The sequence below is a fragment of the Convolutriloba macropyga genome, chromosome 2, assembly GCF_964194025.1.
Source record: "Convolutriloba macropyga chromosome 2, txConMacr16.3, whole genome shotgun sequence".
NCBI lineage: Eukaryota > Metazoa > Xenacoelomorpha > Acoela > Convolutidae > Convolutriloba > Convolutriloba macropyga.
Window position 1 is genome coordinate 17,726,798 of NC_134469.1, and position 20,105 is coordinate 17,746,902.

The window sequence follows — 20,105 nt, forward strand, 5'->3', positions numbered from 1 at the left end:
AGAAATTTTCAAGGCAACCAAAAAGGAACGTACCCGACACGGGTTCGAACCAATCCTCGACCCTCAGAAAAGCAGTCCTCTATCTTACCAACTGCTCTGTAACCACTACATACCACCATTTCCCACAATCCCTTTTAAACATATTTCAGATTGAGAGCATTTGAGACCACCGAAAATTCAAAAGTAAATCGTGGAAAACTTAGTTCAAAGCTAACAGTTATAGATTAGCGCAGACTCTGTAAAGCTAAAACTTTGCATAAAAACGTACTTTTACAATAAATACTTCAAACTTCGTTCAAGAGCATAAAAACACGTAGTTCTCAGGACACTAAACTCTCCCTCTGTGCGAGCATACTTTTGAAGCCCTCATAGCCTTGTGGTAACTGCACCTGACTAGCAGTCCTTTGTCCCAGGTTCCGTTCTCACCCATCTACTTTGAGCCTTTTAGCTCATTGACCGCTTTCGATATGTCGCTTAACAATGCTGCTCAACGCGGTTCCTAAACATGCGCTTCGAGTGGCCCCTTAAACATGCAAAAACTTTGTCCCATTTTAAGAGGTGACGCGATAATATATAGTATTAACATTTTCTCCCCCCCCCCCCCCCCCGAAAACACACAGGAACATAAACCGCCTCGCGTCGCAAGAATTGCTCTCGAATAACAGGCAGCATTGTGTTGAGTAGAAATTTTCATGTCTACAAAAGGAGGGTACCCGATGCGAGTTCGAACCCTCGACCTTCAGAATAGCAGTCCTCCATCTTACCAACTGCGCTATAACGATTAAATACCACCAATGCTCACAATCGCTTTTATCTTATCAATAAACACATTTCAGATTGAGAGCATTTGCGATCACGCAAAAATCAGAAAATAAAACGTGAAAAACTTAGTTGATAGCTAAGACTGTTCTAGATTAGCGCAGAATCAGTAAAACTAAAACTTTTTTCGTTCAGGAGCAATAAAAAAAATGTAGTATTCAGGACAGTAAATCCTCCATCTGCACTAATCTACTTCCAAAGCCTCATGGTAACTGCACCTTACCAACAGTCTTTTGCCCCAGCTTCGGTTCTCACCCATCTACTTTGAGCCTTTTAGCTCATTGACCGCTTTCGATATGTTCGCTTAACAATGCTGCTCAAAGCGGCTCCTAAACATATGCTTCGAGTGGCCCCTTAAACATGCAAAAACTTTGTCCCATTTTAAGAGCTGACGCGTTAAATATATATTATTACCATTTTCATCCCCCAAACACACACAGGAACAAAAAGAGACTCGCGTCGCAAGAATTGCTCTCGAACAACAGGCAGCATTGTGTTGAGTAGAAATTTTCATGTCTACAAAAGGGAGGCTACCCGACGCGGTTTCGAGCCCTCGACCCTCAGAATAGCAGTCCTCCATCTCACCAACTGCGCTAAAACGATTACATACTACCGTTTCTCACAATTGCTTTTATCTTATCAATAAACATATTTCAGATTGAGAGCATTTGAGATCACGCAAAAAACAAAAAGCATGAAAAACTTAGTTGAAAGCTAAGAGTGTTCCAGATTAGCGCAGAATCGGTAAAGCTAAAACTTTAATTCGTTCAGGAGCAATTAAAAAATGTAGTACCCAGGACAGTAAATCCTCCCTCAGGGCGAGCATACTTCCAAAGCCTCATAGCTGCATGGTAACTGCACCTTAATAACGGTCTTTTGCCCCAGGTTCGGTTCTCACCCATCTACTTTGAGCCTTTTAGCTCATTGACCTCTCTCGATATGTTCGCATAACCAAGCTGCTCAATGCGGCTCCTGAACATCCGCTTCGAATGGCCCCTTAATCACGCAAAAATAATTTGTCCCATTTTAGACCTTACTTGTTTAATATACAACATTACCATTTTCATCCCCCAAACACACACACAGGAACATAAACCCAGTCGCGTCTCAAGAATTGCTCTCCAACAGCATGCAGCATGGTGTTGAGTAGAATTTTTCAAGTCAACCAAGAAGGAGCGTACACGACACGGGTTCGAACCAATCCTCGACCCTCAGAATAGCAGTCCTCCATCTTACCAACTGCGCTACAACGATTACATACTACCGTTTCTCACAATTGCTTTTATCTTATCAATAAACATATTTCAGATTGAGAGCTTTTGAGATAACGCAAAAAACAAAAAGCATGAAAAACTTAGTTGAAAGCTAAGAGTGTTCCAGATTAGCGCAGAATCGGTAAAGCTAAAACTTTAATTCGTTCAGGAGTAATTAAAAAAATGTAGTACCCAGGACAGTAAATCCTCCCTCTGGGCGAGTATACTTCCAAAGCCTCATAGCGTCATTGTAACTGCACCTTAATAACAGTCTTTTGCCCCAGCTTCGGTTCTCACCCATCTACTTTGAGCCTTTTATCTCAGTGACCGCTTTCGATATGTCGCTTAACAATGCTGCTCAACGCGGTTCCTAAACATGCGCTTCGAGTGGCCCCTTAAACATGCAAAAATAGTTTGTCCCATTTTAGACCTTACTTGTTTAATATACAACATTACCATTTTCATCCACCAAACACACACACAGGAACATAAACCCAGTCGCGTCTCAAGAATTTCTCTCGAACAACAGGCAGCATTGTGTTGAGTAGAAATTTTCATGTCAATCAAGAAGGAGCGTACACGACACGGGTTCGAACCAATCCTCGACCCTCAGAATAGCAGTCCTCCATCTTACCAACTGCGCCACAACGATTACATACTACCGTTTCTCACAATTGCTTTTATCTTATCAATAAACATATTTCAGATTGAGAGCTTTTGAGATCACGCAAAAAACAAAAAGCATGAAAAACTTAGTTGAAAGCTAAGAGTGTTCCAGATTAGCGCAGAATGTGTAAAGCTAAAACTTTACTTCGTTCAGGAGCAATTAAAGAAATTTAGTACCCAGGACAGTAAATCCTCCCTCTGGGCGCGCATATTTCCAAAGCCTCATAGCGTCATTGTAACTGCACCTTAATAACAGTCTTTTGCCCCAGCTTCGGTTCTCACCCATCTACTTTGAGCCTTTTATCTCAGTGACCGCTTTCGATATGTTCGCTTAACAATGCTGCTCAATGCGGCTCCTAAACATGCGGTTCGAGTGGCCCTTTAAACATGCAAAAATTTCGTCCCATTTTAACAGCTGACGCATTAAATATATAGTATTACCATTTTCACCCCCCCCCCCAAACACACACAGGAACATAGACTCGCGTCGCAAGAACTGCTCTCGAACAACAGGCAGCATTGTGTTGAGTAGAAATTTTCATGTCTACAAAAGGGAGGCTACCCGACCCTCAGAATAGCAGTCCTCCATCTCACCAACTGGGCTATAACGATTACATACTACCGTTTCTTACAATTGCTTTTATCTTATCAATAAACATATTTCAGATTGAGAGCATTTGAGATCACGCAAAAAACAAAAAGCATGAAAAACTTAGTTGAAAGCTAAGAGTGTTCCAGATTAGCGCAGAATCGGTAAAACTAAAACTTTAATTCGTTCAGGAGCAATTAAAAAATGTAGTACCCAGGACAGTAAATCCTTCCTCTGGGCGAGCATACTTCCAAAGCCTCATAGCTGCATGGTAACTGCACCTTAATAACGGTCTTTTGCCCCAGCTTCGGTTCTCACCCATCTACTTTGCGCCTTTTATCTCAGTGACCGCTTTCGATATGTTCGCTTAACAATGCTGCTCAAAGCGGCTCCTAAACATGCGGTTCGAGTGGCCCCTTAAACATGCAAAAATTTTGTCCCATTTTAACAGCTGACGCATTAAATATATAATATTACCATTTTTCACCCCCCAAACACACACAGGAACATAAAGAGACTCGCGTCGCAAGAATTGCTCTCGAACAACATGCAGCATTGTGTTGAGTAGAAATTTTCATGTCTACAAAAGGGAGGCTACCCGACGCGGTTTCGAGCCCTCGACCCTCAGAATAGCAGTCCTCCATCTCACCAACTGCACTATAACGATTACATACTACCGTTTCTCACAATTGCTTTTATCTTATCAATAAACATATTTCAGATTGAGAGCATTTGAGATCACGCAAAAAACAAAAAGCATGAAAAACTTAGTTGAAAGCTAAGAGTGTTCCAGATTAGCGCAGAATCGGTAAAGCTAAAACTTTAATTCGTTCAGGAGCAATTAAAAAATGTAGTACCCAGGACAGTAAATCCTCCCTCTGGGCGAGCATACTTCCAAAGCCTCATAGCTGCATGGTAACTGCACCTTATTAACGGTCTTTTGGCCCAGGTTCGGTTCTCACCCATCTACTTTGAGCCTTTTAGCTCATTGACCTCTCTCGATATGTTCGCATAACCAAGCTGCTCAATGCGGCTCCTGAACATCCGCTTCAAATGGCCCCTTAAACACGCAAAAATAGTTTGTCCCATTTTAGACCTTACTTGTTTAATATACAACATTACCATTTTCATCCACCAAACACACACACAGGAACATAAACCCAGTCGCGTCTCAAGAATTGCTCTTGAACAGCATGCAGCATGGTGTTGAGTAGAAATTTTCAAGTCAACCAAGAAGGAGCGTACACGACACGGGTTCGAACCAATCCTCGACCCTCAGAATATCAGTCCACGATCTTACCAACAGCGCTATAACGATTACATACCACCGTTTCTCTCAATCGCTTTTATCTTATCAATAAACATTTTTCAGATTGAGAGCATTTGAGATCACGCAAAAAACAAAAAGCACAAAAAACTTAGTTGAAAGCTAAGAGTGTTCCAGATTAGCGCAGAATCTATAAAGCTAAAACTTTACTTCGTTCAGGAGTAATTAAAAAAATGTAGTACCCAGGACATTAAATCCTCCCTCTGGGCGAGCATATTTCCAAAGCCTCATAGCGTCATTGTAACTGCACCTTAATAACAGTCTTTTGCCCCAGCTTCGGTTCTCACCCATCTACTTTGAGCCTGTTATCTCAGTGACCGCTTTCGATATAATCGCTTAACAATGCTGCTCAATTCGGCTCCTAAACATGCGGTTCGAGTGGCCCCTTAAACATGCAAAAATTTCGTCCCACTTTAAGAGCTGACGCATTAAATATATAGTATTACCATTTTTCACCCCCCAAACACAAACAGGAACCTAAAGCAACTCGCGTCGCAAGAATTGCTCTCGAACAAGAGGCAGCATTGTGTTGAATAGAAATTTTCATGTCTACAAAAGGGAGGCTACCCGACGCGGGTTCGAACCCTCGACCCTCAGAATAGCAGTCCTCCATCTCACCAACTGCGCTATAACGATTACATACCACCGTTCCTCTCAATCGCTTTTATGTTATCAATAAACATATTTCAGATTGAGAGCACTTGAGATCACGCAAAAAACAAAAAACAAAAAGCATGAAAAACTTAGTTGAAAGCTAAGAGTTTTTAGATTAGCGCAGAATCTGTAAAATTAAAACTTTACTTCGTTCAGGAGTAATTAATAAAAATGTAGTACCCAGGACAGTAAATCCTCCCTCTGTTCGAGCATACTTCCAAAGCCTCATAGCGTCATTGTAACTGCACCTTAAAAACAGTCTTTTGCCCTAGCTTGGGTTCTCACCCATCTACTTTGAGCGTTTTATCTCAGTGACCGCTTTCGATATGTTCGCTGAACAATGCTGCTCCTAAACATGCGGTTCGAGTGGCCCCTTAAACATGCAACTTTGTCCCATTTTAAGAGCTGACGCATTAAAAATATAGTATTACCATTTTTCACCCGCCAAACACACACAGGAACATAAAGAGTCGCAAGAATTGCTCTCGAACAACAGGCAGCATTGTGTTGAGTAGAAATTTTCATGTCTACGAAAGGGAGGCTACCCGACGCGGGTTCGAACCCTCGACCCTCAGAATAGAAGTCCTCCATCTCACCAACTGCGCTATAACCATTACATACCACCGTTTCTCTCAATCGCTTTTACCTTATCAATAAACATATTTCAGATTGAGAGCATTTGAGATCACGCAAAAAACAAAAAGCACGAAAAACTTAGTTGAAAGCTAAGAGTGTTCCAGATTAGCGCAGAATCTGTAAAGCTAAAACTTTACTTCGTTCAGGAGTAATTAAAAAAATGTAGTACCCAGGACAGTAAATCCTCCCTCTGGGCGAGCATACTTCCAAAGCCTCATAGCGTCATTGTAACTGCACCTTAATAACAGTCTTTTGCCCCAGCTTCGGTTCTCACCCATCTACTTTGAGCCTTTTATCTCAGTGACCGCTTTCGATATGTTCAATTAACAATGCTGCTCCTAAACATGCGGTTCGAGTGGCCCCTTAAACATGCAAAAACTTTGTCCCATTTTAAGAGCTGACGCATTAAAAATATAGTATTACCATTTTTCACCCCCCAAACACACACAGGAACATAAAGAGTTGCAAGAATTGCTCTCGAATAACAGGCAGCATTGTGTTGAGTAGAAATTTTCATGTCTACAAAAGGGAGGCTACCCGACGCGGGTTCGAACCCTCGACCCTCAGAATAGAAGTCCTCCATCTCACCAACTGCGCTTTAACGATTACATACCACCGTTTCTCTCAATCGCTTTTATCTTATCAATAAACATATATCAGATTGAGAGCACTTGAGATCACGCAAAAAACAAAAAACAAAAAGCATAAAAAACCTAGTTGAAAGCTAAGAGTGTTCTAGATTAGCGCAGAATCTGTAAAGTGAAAACTTTACTTCGTTCAGGAGCAATTAAAAAAATGTAGTACCCAGGACAGTAAATCCTCCCTCTGGGCGAGCATACTTCCAAAGCCTCATAGCGTCATTGTAACTGCACCTTAATAACAGTCTTTTGCCCCAGCTTCGGTTCTCACCCATCTACTTTGAGCCTTTTATCTCAGTGACCGCTTTCGATATGTTCAATTAACAATGCTGCTCCTAAACATGCGGTTCGAGTGGCCCCTTAAACATGCAAAAACTTTGTCCCATTTTAAGAGCTGACGAATTAAAAATATAGTATTACCACTTTTCACCCCCCAAACACACACAGGAACATAAAGAGTTGCAAGAATTGCTCTCGAATAACAGGCAGCATTGTGTTGAGTAGAAATTTTCATGTCTACAAAAGGGAGGCTACCCGACGCGGGTTCGAACCCTCGACCCTCAGAATAGAAGTCCTCCATCTCACCAACTGCGCTTTAACGATTACATACCACCGTTTCTCTCAATCGCTTTTATCTTATCAATAAACATATATCAGATTGAGAGCACTTGAGATCACGCAAAAAACAAAAAACAAAAAGCATAAAAAACCTAGTTGAAAGCTAAGAGTGTTCTAGATTAGCGCAGAATCTGTAAAGTGAAAACTTTACTTCGTTCAGGAGCAATTAAAAAAATGTAGTACCCAGGACAGTAAATCCTCCCTCTGGGCGAGCATACTTCCAAAGCCTCATAGCGTCATTGTAACTGCACCTTAATAACAGTCTTTTGCCCCAGCTTCGGTTCTCACCCATCTACTTTGAGCCTTTTATCTCAGTGACCGCTTTCGATATGTTCAATTAACAATGCTGCTCCTAAACATGCGGTTCGAGTGGCCCCTTAAACATGCAAAAACTTTGTCCCATTTTAAGAGCTGACGCATTAAAAATATAGTATTACCATTTTTCACCCCCCAAACACACACAGGAACATAAAGAGTTGCAAGAATTGCTCTCGAATAACAGGCAGCATTGTGTTGAGTAGAAATTTTCATGTCTACAAAAGGGAGGCTACCCGACGCGGGTTCGAACCCTCGACCCTCAGAATAGAAGTCCTCCATCTCACCAACTGCGCTATAACCATTACATACCACCGTTTCTCTCAATCGCTTTTACCTTATCAATAAACATATTTCAGATTGAGAGCATTTGAGATCACGCAAAAAACAAAAAGCACGAAAAACTTAGTTGAAAGCTAAGAGTGTTCCAGATTAGCGCAGAATCTGTAAAGCTAAAACTTTACTTCGTTCAGGAGTAATTAAAAAAATGTAGTACCCAGGACAGTAAATCCTCCCTCTGGGCGAGCATACTTCCAAAGCCTCATAGCGTCATTGTAACTGCACCTTAATAACAGTCTTTTGCCCCAGCTTCGGTTCTCACCCATCTACTTTGAGCCTTTTATCTCAGTGACCGCTTTCGATATGTTCAATTAACAATGCTGCTCCTAAACATGCGGTTCGAGTGGCCCCTTAAACATGCAAAAACTTTGTCCCATTTTAAGAGCTGACGCATTAAAAATATAGTATTACCATTTTTCAACCCCCAAACACACACAGGAGCATAAAGAGTTGCAAGAATTGCTCTCGAATAACAGGCAGCATTGTGTTGAGTAGAAATTTTCATGTCTACAAAAGGGAGGCTACCCGACGCGGGTTCGAACCCTCGACCCTCAGAATAGAAGTCCTCCATCTCACCAACTGCGCTTTAACGATTACATACCACCGTTTCTCTCAATCGCTTTTATCTTATCAATAAACATATATCAGATTGAGAGCACTTGAGATCACGCAAAAAACAAAAAACAAAAAGCATAAAAAACCTAGTTGAAAGCTAAGAGTGTTCTAGATTAGCGCAGAATCTGTAAAGTGAAAACTTTACTTCGTTCAGGAGCAATTAAAAAAATGTAGTACCCAGGACAGTAAATCCTCCCTCTGGGCGAGCATACTTCCAAAGCCTCATAGCGTCATTGTAACTGCACCTTAATAACAGTCTTTTGCCCCAGCTTCGGTTGTCACCCATCTACTTTGAGCCTTTTATCTCAGTGACCGCTTTCGATGTGTTCGCTTAACAATGCTGCTCCTAAATATGGGGTTCGAGTGTCCCCTTAAACATGCAACAACTTTGTCCCATTTTAAGAGCTGACGCATTAAACACATAATATTACCATTTTTCACCCCCCAAAAACACACAGGAACCTAAAGAGACTCGCGTCGCAAGAATTGCTCTCGAACAGGCAGCATTGTGTTGAGTAGAAATTTTCATGTCTACAAAAGGGAGGCTACCCGACGCGGGTTCGAACCCTCGACCCTCAGAATAGCAGTCCTCCATCTCACCAACTGCGCTATAACGATTACATACCACCGTTTCTCTCAATCGCTTTTATCTTATCAATAAACATATATCAGATTGAGAGCACTTGAGATCACGCAAAAAACAAAAAATAAAAAGCATGACAAACTTAGTTGAATGCTAAGAGTGTTCTAGATTAGCGCAGAATCTGTAAAGTAAAAACTTTACTTCGTTCAGGAGCAATTAAAAAACTGTAGTACCCAGGACAGTAAATCCTCCCTCTGGGCGAGCATACTTCCAAAACCTCATCGCCTCATGGTAACTGCACCTTACTAACGGTCTTTTGCCCCAGGTTCGGTTCTCACCCATCTACTTCGAGCCTTTTAGCTCATTGACCTCTCTCGATATGCTCGCTTAACCAAGCGGCTCAATGCTGCTCCTGAACATGCGCTTCGAATGGCCCCTTAAACACGCAAAAATAGCTTGTCCCATTTTAGACCTTACGTGTTTAATATACAAAATTACCATTTTCATCCCCCAAACACACACACAGGAACATAAACACAGTCGCGTCGCAGGAATTGCTCTTGAACAGCATGCAGCATGGTGTTGAGTAGAAATTTTTAAGTCAACCAAGAAGGAACGTACCCGAAACGGGTTCGAACTACACTTCGACCCTAAGAATAGCAGTCCACCATCTTACCAGCTGCGCTATAACGATTACATACTACCGTTTCTCACAATTGCTTTTATCTTATCAATAAACATATTTCAGATTGAGAGCATTTGAGATCACGCAAAAAACAAAAAGCATAACAAACTTAGTTGAAAGCTATGAGTGTTCCAGATTAGCGCAATCTGTGAAACTAAAATTTTACTTTGTTCAGGAGCAATTAAAAAAAAGTAGTACCCAGGACAGTAAATCCTCCCTCTGGGCGAGCATACTTCCAAAGCCTCATAGCCTCATTGTAACTGACCTTAATAACTGTCTTTTGCCCCAGGTTCGGTTCTCACCCATCTACTTTGAGCCTTTTATCTCATTGACCGCTTTCGATATGTTCGCTTAACAATGCTGCTCAATGCGGCTCCTAAACATGCGCTTCGAGTGGCCCCTTAAACATGCAAAAATTTTGTCCCATTTCAAGAGCTGACGCGTTAAATATATAGAGTTACCATTTTTCACCCCCAAACACACAGGAACATAAAGCGACTCGCGTTCGAACCCTCGACCCTCAGAATAGCGTCCTCCATCTTACCAACTGCGCTATAACGATTACATACCACCGTTTCTCTCAATCGCTTTTATCTTATCAATAAACATATTTCAGATTGAGAGCACTTGAGATCACGCAAAAAACAAAAAATAAAAACCATGAAAAACTTAGTTGAAAGCTAAGAGTGTTCTAGATTACCACAGAATCTGTAAAGCTAAAACTTTACTTCGTTCAGGAGCAATTAAAAAAATGTAGTACCCAGGACAGTAAATCCTCCCTCTGGGCGAGCATACTTCCAAAGCCTCATTGTAACTGCACCTTACTAACGGTCTTTTGCCCCAGGTTCGGTTTTCACCCATCTACTTTGAGCCTTTTAGCTCATTGACCTCTCTCGATATGCTCGCTTAACCAAGCTGCTCAATGCGGCTCCTGAACATCCGCATCGAATGGCCCCTTAAACACGCAAAAATAGTTTGTTCCATTTTAGACCTTACGTGTTTAATATACAACATTACCATTTTCATCCCCCAAACACACACACACACACAGGAACATAAACACAGTCGCGTCGCAAGAATTGCTCTTGAACAGCATGCAGCATGGTGTTGAGTAGAAATTTTTAAGTCAACCAAGAAGGAACGTACCCGAAACGGGTTCGAACTACACCTCGACCCTCAGAATAGCAGTCCACCATCTCACCAACTGCGCTAAAACGATTACATACTACCGTTTCTCACAATTGCTTTTATCTTATCAATAAACATATTTCAGATTGAGATCATTTGAGATTACGCAAAAAAGAAAAAGCATAGCAAACTTAGTTGAAAGCTAAGAGTGCTCCAGATTAGCGCAGAATCTGTGAAACTAAATTTTGACTTCGTTCAGGAGCAATTAAAAAAATGTAGTACCCAGGACAGCAAATCCTCCCTCTGGGCGAGCATACTTCCGAGGCCTCATAGCCTCATTGTAACTGCACCTTAATAATTGTCTTTTGCCCCAGGTTCGGTTCTCACCCATCTACTTTGAGCCTTTTAGGTCATTGACGGCTGTCGATATGTTCGCTTAACAATGCTGCTCCTAAACATGCACTTCGATTGGCCCCTTAAACATGCAAAAATTTTGTCCCATTTCAAGAGCTGACGCGTTAAATATATAGAGTTACCATTTTTCACCCCAAACACACAGGAACATAAAGCGACTCGCGTCGCAAGAATTGCTCTAGCACAACAGGCAGCATTGTGTTGAATAGAAATTTTCATGTCTACAAAAGGGAGGTTACCCGACGCGGGTTCGAACCCTCGACCCTCAGAATAGCGTCCACCATCTTACCAACTGCGCTATAACGATTACATACCACCGTTTCTCTCTCGCTGTTTTCTTATCAATAAACATATTTCAGATTGACAGCACTTGAGATCACACAAAAATCAAAAAATAAAAACCAAGAAAAACTTAATTGAAAGCTAAGAGTGTTCTAGATTAGCGCAGAATCTGTAATGCTAAAACTTTACTTCGTTCAGGAGCAGTTAAAAAACTGTAGTACCCAGGACAGTAAATCCTCCCTCTGGGCGAGCATACTTCCAAAGCCTCATGCTAACTGCACCTTAATAACTGTCTTTTGCCCCAGGTTCGGTTCTCATCCATCTACTCTGAGCCTTTTAGCTCATTGACCGCTTTCGATATGTTCGCTTAACAATGCTGCTCAATGCGGCTCCTAAACATGCGCTTCGAGTGGCCCCTTAAACATTCAAAAATTTTGTCCCATTTTAAAAGCTGACGCGTTATATATATATAGTATTACCATTTTTCACCCCCAAAACACACAGGAACATAAAGCGACTCGCGTCGCAAGAATTGCTCTCGAACAACAGGCAACATTGTGTTGAATAGAAATTTTCATATCTACAAAAGGGAGGGTACCCGACGCGGGTTCGAATACTTGACCCTCAGAATAGCGTCCTCCATCTTACCAACTGCGCTATAACGATTACATACCACCGTTTCTCACAATCACTTTATCTTATCAACAAACATATTTCAGATTGAGAGCACTTGAGGTCACGCAAAAAAGCATGAAAAACTTAGTTGAAAGCTAAGAGTGTTCCAGATTAGCGCAGAATCTGTAAAGTTAAAACTTTACTTCGTTCAGGAGCAATTAAAAAAAATGTACCCAGGACAGTATTTCCTCCCTATGGGCGAGCATACTTCCAAAGCCTCATGGTAACTGCACCTTATTAACGGTCTTTTGCCCCAGGTTCGGTTCTCACCCATCTACTTTGAGCCTTTTAGTTCATTGACCTCTCGATATGTTCGCTTAACCATGCTGCTCAATGCGGCTCCTGAACATCTGTATCGAATGGCCCTTTAAACACGCAAAAATATTTTGACCCATTTTAGACCTTACGTGTTTAATATACAGCATTACCATTTTCATCCCACAAACACACACACAGGAACAAACCCAGTCGCGTCATAAGAATTGCTCTTGAACAGCATGCAGCATGGTGAGTAGAAATTTTCAAGTCAAGCAAGAAAGAACGAACCTGACACGGGTTCGAACCAATCCTCGATCCTCAGAATAGCAGTCCTCCATCTTACCATCTGCGCTATAACGATTACATACTACCGTTTCTTACAATTGCTTTTATCTTATCAATAAACAGATTTCAGATTGAGAGCACTTGAGATCACGCAAAAAACAAAAAATAAAAAGCATGACAAACTTAGTTGAATGCTAAGAGTGTTCAAGATTAGAGCAGAATCTGTAAAGCTAAAAAATTACTTCGTTCAGGAGCAATTAAAAAAATTTAGTACACAGGACAGTAAATCCTCCCTCTGGGCGAGCATACTTTCAAAGCCTCATAGCCTCATGGTAACTGCACCTTAATAACTGTCTTTTGCCCCAGGTTCGGTTATCACCCATCTACTTTGAGCCTTTCAGCACATTGACCGCTTTCGATATGTTCGCTTAACAATGCTGCTCAATGCTGCTCCTAAACATGCGCTTCGAGTGGCCCCTTAAACATGCAAAAATCAAGAGCTGACGCGTTAAAGATATAGAGTTACCATTTTTCACCCCAAACACAGGAACATAAAGCGACTCGCGTCGCAAGAATTGCTCTCGAACAACAGGCAGCATTGTGTTGAATAGAAATTTTCATGTCTACAAAAGGGAGGGTACCCGACGCGGGTTCGAACCCTCGACCTTCAGAATAGCGTCCTCCGTCTTACCAACTGCGCTATAACGATTACATGCCACCGTTTCTCACAATCGCTTTTATCTTATCAATAAACACATTTCAGATTGAGAGCATTTGAGATCACGCAAAAATCAGAAATTAAAACGTGAAAAACTTAGTTGAAAGCTACGAGTGTTCTAGATTAGCACAGAATCTGTAAAGCTAAAACTTTGCAAAAGAAACCTACGCCTACAATAAGAACTTCAAACTTAGTTCGCGAGCATACTTTCGAAGCCCTCATATCCTCGTGGTAACTGCACCTTACTAAAAGCCTTTTTTGCCAGGTTAGGTTCCGACCTATCTACTTTGAGCTTTTTAGGTCATTGACCTCTCTCAATATGTTCGCCTAACCATGTTGCACAATGCGGCTCTTAAATATGTGCTTCGATAGGCCACTTAAACATGCTAAAATTTTGTCCCATTTTAGAGCTCACGCGTTTAATATATAGGATTATTTTATAAAGCCTTCTTTAGGCTCAGTTTTAAAGGCCGGCAATAGCTCGGCGGCGGAGCTCCAAATGAAATCAGAGCTTCGATAACTACAATGACTGAGAACTAAAGAGGTAAGGTCAGACAATTTCAAGTGACGGCAAAACATCTAAAATTTATATTTTCGGAGAAACATCTAGAAATAATCTTTTCGGCAAAATATCTAGAACGGGGTTCTTCGAGACTAAAGAAAAAGATGAATTAACAAACTGGCGCACCAAAACAAAATGACATCCACTCATAAAGTTAACATAGCTAACCCACCACTCCAAATAGTCTGCCACATTCGATTAACTGCCGCAAAACCATATATTTTTTTCGTCAACGAAAAAGGAAAAGCACTGCCGCGAAGATGAGCAAAATATAAGAGGGGGAAAAGATAAACCCGGTAGGCCGCTCAAATTTGCGTCATATTTTCTGTATTTTGTAGCAATATTCAGGTACGAAAAAAAACTGATTTGCAGCAATTAATGATAAATTTATGATCTCTACAATGACGTAATCTCATCGCTTGCACTGTCCTCTCTTGTCTCCTGTTTGTTTTGATTTTCTGTTGACTTCGAGAAGCAACACAATTTTTTCAACCGCGACTTGAAATTCGCTAAGGTTTTTCGGGACCCCGCAAAGCATTTTTGTGACGTAGTTTCACTATTTGGCTCAATCGGTTCAGGAGCAAGATGTGGCAGTAACGGTTGCAATTCTTCTGGATTCTGTTCTGGGCAACAGCCCCACATAGGCAATGCCAGATCCTCCACAATGATCCAGACGCCCATGATGCCAAGGAACAGCTCAGTCAAGCACAAGGTCTACAAACGATTACATCTAAGAAACATCGTTTATGCATAGCGCTCAGGTAAAATATTCAAAGAAAAGCATTTATTAGGGTAGCAAAAATGAGCTAAAATGTACGGTAGAAAAAATTTATTAGGGCATCAAACCTGATTTTTTATCTTGGGACGCACCATGTACACTTATACGTACACTTAGATTCAAAAACATAGCCGACAGATTGCCGGAATAGCTGCGAAAGAATAGACCTGCGTGCCATATAATAGAGATAGAAACAGATACAGATCTAAATTGGACAAAAAATCCACGCCGCTCAAAAAACTAGGTAAAAAACATTCAGCGATAAATTACTAAAGCTTAATAAAATTCATTCCACAGAAGCCTCTTATTAGGGACCTTTATTGCACAAAGAGTTCCTTTGACCTTAAACAAATTCAAACTAAACTTAAGTTTTAAAGTGCAAAAATCATTCTATTGAGTGAGGTAAGTCACGTATGATCCAAATCTAATCACATTAAAAACCTAAAAACTTTTGCTAAAGCGAGTGAGAAATGACGTCACGCGCGCAAATGCCGTTAGTGAGAGGAAGAAGTCATTCAGAAAATTTGACTTTTTCAGATTTGCTGTGTGAACAAATGTAAAATGAAAAAGAGCGTCAGACGACGAAACAAAAAAACATAGCAGGACAAGTCCTGGCGCACAATTCAAAGAATTTTCATTGACTAGACAGAAAAAATAGACTTAGAATGGACTATGAGTGAATTGAGAAACCATTTTTAAAAAATCAGATCAAAAATAAGAAAACAGAAAATCAATTTCAAAATGCCGCATGTGAACAAAAAACCACTAGCGAGAAATTAAAATTTAATCCAAACAAAAAAAAATAGGCCTAAAATGAGCTGTGAATGGATTGGGAAAACCATTTAGAAGAAAGCCGATCCAAAAAATCGAAAAAACAGTAAAAATCAGAGTGAAATTGTCGCATGTGAGCAAAAAACCACTACAGAGAAACCGAATTTTTGTTCAAACAATGTTTTCTCACTCTACTTTAAAATTAGAGCGAAAAAAAATCACGCCGCAAAACCATTCGCTTTTTCGCTCCATTTCCTGTTTCGGCGTGACCAAAATCACTACTCCATTTTGACTTAAAAATCATGAAAATGTGTGAACAGATCTGAAAAAAAAACATAGCCGGAAGAATTCCGGAAACGACTCGAAGGATAAAATTGCCCATACTTATGACTTAATAAATAGAACAACTATTGTGAACCCTGAACCTCCACAAACGCCATAAAAAATAAGGAAGAATAGAAACGGCATTCGAACACAAATTGAACAAAAAGAAAATAGAAAAACTTAATGATTTTTTTCTAATAGTACAAGGAAGCATAAAACTGAGTAAAGTTCCTTTGCACTTAGAGCAATGAAAAGTTCGCAAAACAATGGGCAAGTCATAATAGGCTAGGAAACATCTCAGATTTAAAAGAGAAAAATTCCAAAAAATTTTTTTACCAAATTTCCCAAGAAAAAATTAATTGATACCAAGAGAACTTCAGTCAATTGGTAACCGAAAATATCTTAAGTAAAATGATTTTCGATTCCCACTTAAAGAATTAAAACAAAAAAGAGGCAAAAAACCATTAAATTTTGTCTAAAAATCAGCAAAAACTGATCAAAACCATCCAAATTAGCAGTAAACTCAAATTAACTACTTGAACACTTCAATTCCTATCAAAACCAGCCTAAAACTAATACAATATTATAATCAAACTTCATAACCATCAAAAGTTGGAAAAAACTGCATTTAAAAGCCGCACCTGAAAAAAAAATTCGCTGAAAAAAAAATAACAAAAATTTGCGGAAATCTTCATAAAAATTACTCAATTATCTTTAATAAAACTACTCAGTGAAATCAAAAATCATCAACACTCATCAAAAACAACTAAATTGGACTATAGGCATCTCCAAATACTATAAAAACTTGAAGAACACAAAAAGCATATAAAAACAACTTGAAAGAAATCTTAGAGAAAAATAAGCTTTCTTGATTTCAAAAGAGCACATAGAGCCAAAAAACGTTAAATGGAGCAAAAAGAAAACTGAAAAACTTCCAAAACAATAGGAAAACCGAATAGGCTAAGAAACTTCTCTAAGTTTAGCAAAAAAGCGAAAAACAGCAAAAAATTAAGAAGAATAATTAAAAATGTTTCAGTTTATTGTCATTTTTCTTAACAAAAAAATTGTTTACAACCTAAGAAAATGTAATCACTTGGTATCAAAAGACTCAGTAACTAACATTCAAAGCCCATACAAAGCAATATAACAGGACAAAACGCAAAAAAATCGCTAAAATTCAGCAAAATAGCTGAAAAACCAGCAAAATGGTATAAAATTCTTATTAATGACCAAAAACCTACAAACCACTATTAAAGCAACCTTAAAAATCACAATATCATTATAAGACTTCTAAACCAAAAAAATTTAAAAAAACGATTTTAAAAAGCCGCACGTGAACAAAATTTCGCTCGCTTCGAGAAAATTTTTTCACACATCAATTTCTCGCTCTCTCGAAAACAGCGGAATGAACAAAAAACCACTCTCTTTTCGCTCCCCTCTTCACTTTTGTTCAGCACCCATACCACTCTAAAATTTTTCAAGCCTTTCATTTCCTGCTTCAAAATTCACTCCAACTAAAGCGATTTAAAAAAAGGACTTCTCCAATACTCCTCTTCGAGTCGTAAAAAAGGACTTCTCCAATACTCCTCTTCGAGTCGTAAAAAAGACAGCGCCCCAATACAATTCAAATTCATTGAATTGTAAAAAACTAAGAGCACCGCAATATAGCTTCGCTCAGCTTACAGCTTCGCAGCTATAATGAAACGTCGCTATGCTAACCTTAAGAATATAGAATGGCATTATGTCTTCATTGTGACCGAAGTCCACCAATCTGCGACTGCAGGTGAGGTTAGTGGAGAACTGTTGCAGCTGGGATATGTTCAACAACTGGGCCTCTTCAACTAACCTAAAAAGACAAGAATATTCCTCATTCATTATAAACTTCACAAATAGCGTTCTTATTATTATCGTCTTATTAACCAAAAATGGCAGCAAACTGACTTCCGTACTTTAGTTACTTACTGTCACTAACTACAGAACTGAATCATTTAAGACAATTGAATTAAAGTCTACAGAACGGGGGGGGGGGCATACGCTAAAGGGGGGGGGGCAAATCTGAAGAACCGCCCTTCACCCCATTAATTTTTGTCTCCTCGTCATATTCGGTGAATCGCATACTTTCAGACTAGTGAAGTCAAAGGCTCTAAGAGAACTACTCAGTCAGTTAATGCCCTCAGGGTTTTACCTGTTCATCCAGTTTTTAAGGACAAAATGTCAGATGTTAAACGAAAAAAAAAGATCAGACGAAACGTTGGCAGCACGAAAAATCGCAATAAAAAGACCAGCAGCACTAAAAAATTGCTGCAAAGTTTGTTTGAGAGCACTCAAGGCAGATCAATTATAGGCAATATATCCATTACAGCTTCAAAGTCTCGGAAATAGAGAACGCGTGGAAACTGACAACTTGTGGCAGAAATTATAACATTAAAAGCCCTTAAACTCAAGATAATCGCAAAATTAACGAATACAAGATGCGCGTATTAAGCTGACATTTAAATTGTCCATCAGATTAAGATGAGCACTTAATCTTTAACTCACGAAAAATAAAATAAACATAGCCGGCAGCTTGCCGGATAGCTGCGAAAGAATAGACCTGCGTGCCATATAATAGAGATAGAAACAGATACAGATCTAAATTGAAAAAATCGACGCCGCTCAAAAAACTAGGTAAAAACATTCAGCGATGAACTAATAAAGCTTGTTAAAATTCATTCCGCAGAAGCCTCTTATTAGGGACCTTTTGCTGCACATATGAGTTCCTTTGACCTTAAACAAACTCAAATTAAACTTAAGTTTTAAAGTGCAAAAGTCGTTTCATTGAGTGAGGTAAGTCACGTATGATCAAAATCTAATCACGCAAATAACCTAAAAACTTTTGCTAAAGCGAGTGAGAAATTACGTCACGCGCGCAAATGCCGTTAGTGAGAGGAAAAAGTCATTCAGAAAATTTGACTTTTTCAGCTTTGCTGTGTGAACAAATGTAAAACGAAAAAAGAGCGTCAGACGACGAAACAAAAAAAAAACAGCAGGACAAGTCCTGATGTACAATTCAAAGAATTTTCATTGACTAAACAGAAAAAATAGACCTAGACTGGACTGAGTGAAATGAGAAAACCATTTTTAAAAAAATCAGATCAAAAAAATAGAAAAAAAAACCACTACCGAGAAACCGAATTTTTGTTCAAACACCGTTTTCTCACTCTACTTTAAAATTAGAGCGAAAAAATTTCACGCCGCAAAACCACTCGCTTTTTCGCTCCATTTCCTGTTTAGGCGTGACCAAAATCACTACTCCAATTTGACTTCAAAAATCATGAAAATGTGTGAACAGATCTTGAAAAAATGTAGCCGGAAGAATTCCGGAAACTCGAAGGAAAAAATTAACGCCCCTAACAAACAGAAAACTTATTCTACTGATTGGCCAAAATAACTAACAATGCTTATCTTACTGAATAACACTTCTCACTTTAAAACAAGAAAATGAAAAAGAACAATGAAAAAATAACTGACCAGAAAAGACGATAAAGCACGTGAGAAAAAATTTACATTGAGTTGCAAGTTTAAAAAAACAACTTTTGGCGAAAACCCATGCAATAGGTTTAGTTTTATTTCTTTGAATCACTGCAAACTGAGACATAAACCCAATTTTCATGTAGAATAAACGAAGGTAAAAGAAAGAAAATGAAAAACAAAACCAAAATATTCTCTTTAAAAATAGAACAAAATTTGGCCACAAATTATGAATCAAATGCCATTATGCTGAAATCAATTCATTATTTCAAAAAACTTTTAATACTACATCTGGTCAAGCGTCCACCAATCCAAACCATTGTCTATTTATAAAAGTAAAAACGAAGAACGAAGAAAAATAGAAAAAAAGTTAAAGATTAAGAAAAGTTAGTAATATCTCTCATTGAAAAGTGCACTAAATATATTCCACAAAAAACCTCTAGAAAAGCTCCTATCAAAAGCTAGAATAATAAAAGTAGCAAAAAGCAGACAATCAAAAGATTTCAGCAAAAATTCCAAAAAAGACGAAAATTAGCGGAAATTTTCATAAAAATTACTCAATTAACTCTAACAAAATGACTCAAAACTAAAATCAAATAATCAAAAAGCATTAAAAACAACTAAATTGGACAATAGGCATCCCCAAAAGCTAGAAAAACTGGA

General features: G+C 39.2%; 1 protein-coding gene across 1 annotated transcript in view; it reads right to left on the reverse strand.

Annotated features, from left to right (window-relative positions):
- Positions 1 to 14,152: 14,152 nt before the first annotated feature.
- LOC142357420 (proprotein convertase subtilisin/kexin type 7-like) overlaps positions 14,153 to 20,105 on the reverse strand; it is a 48,016-nt gene continuing 42,063 nt past the window's right edge. The window contains exons 12-13 of the mRNA XM_075409062.1: positions 17,652 to 17,778; positions 14,153 to 14,773 (exon numbers count right to left, since the gene is read on the reverse strand). Of these exons, the coding sequence (XP_075265177.1) occupies positions 14,456 to 14,773; positions 17,652 to 17,778 (445 nt within the window). The 3' untranslated portion in view covers positions 14,153 to 14,455. The remainder of the gene's footprint in view (positions 14,774 to 17,651; positions 17,779 to 20,105) is intronic.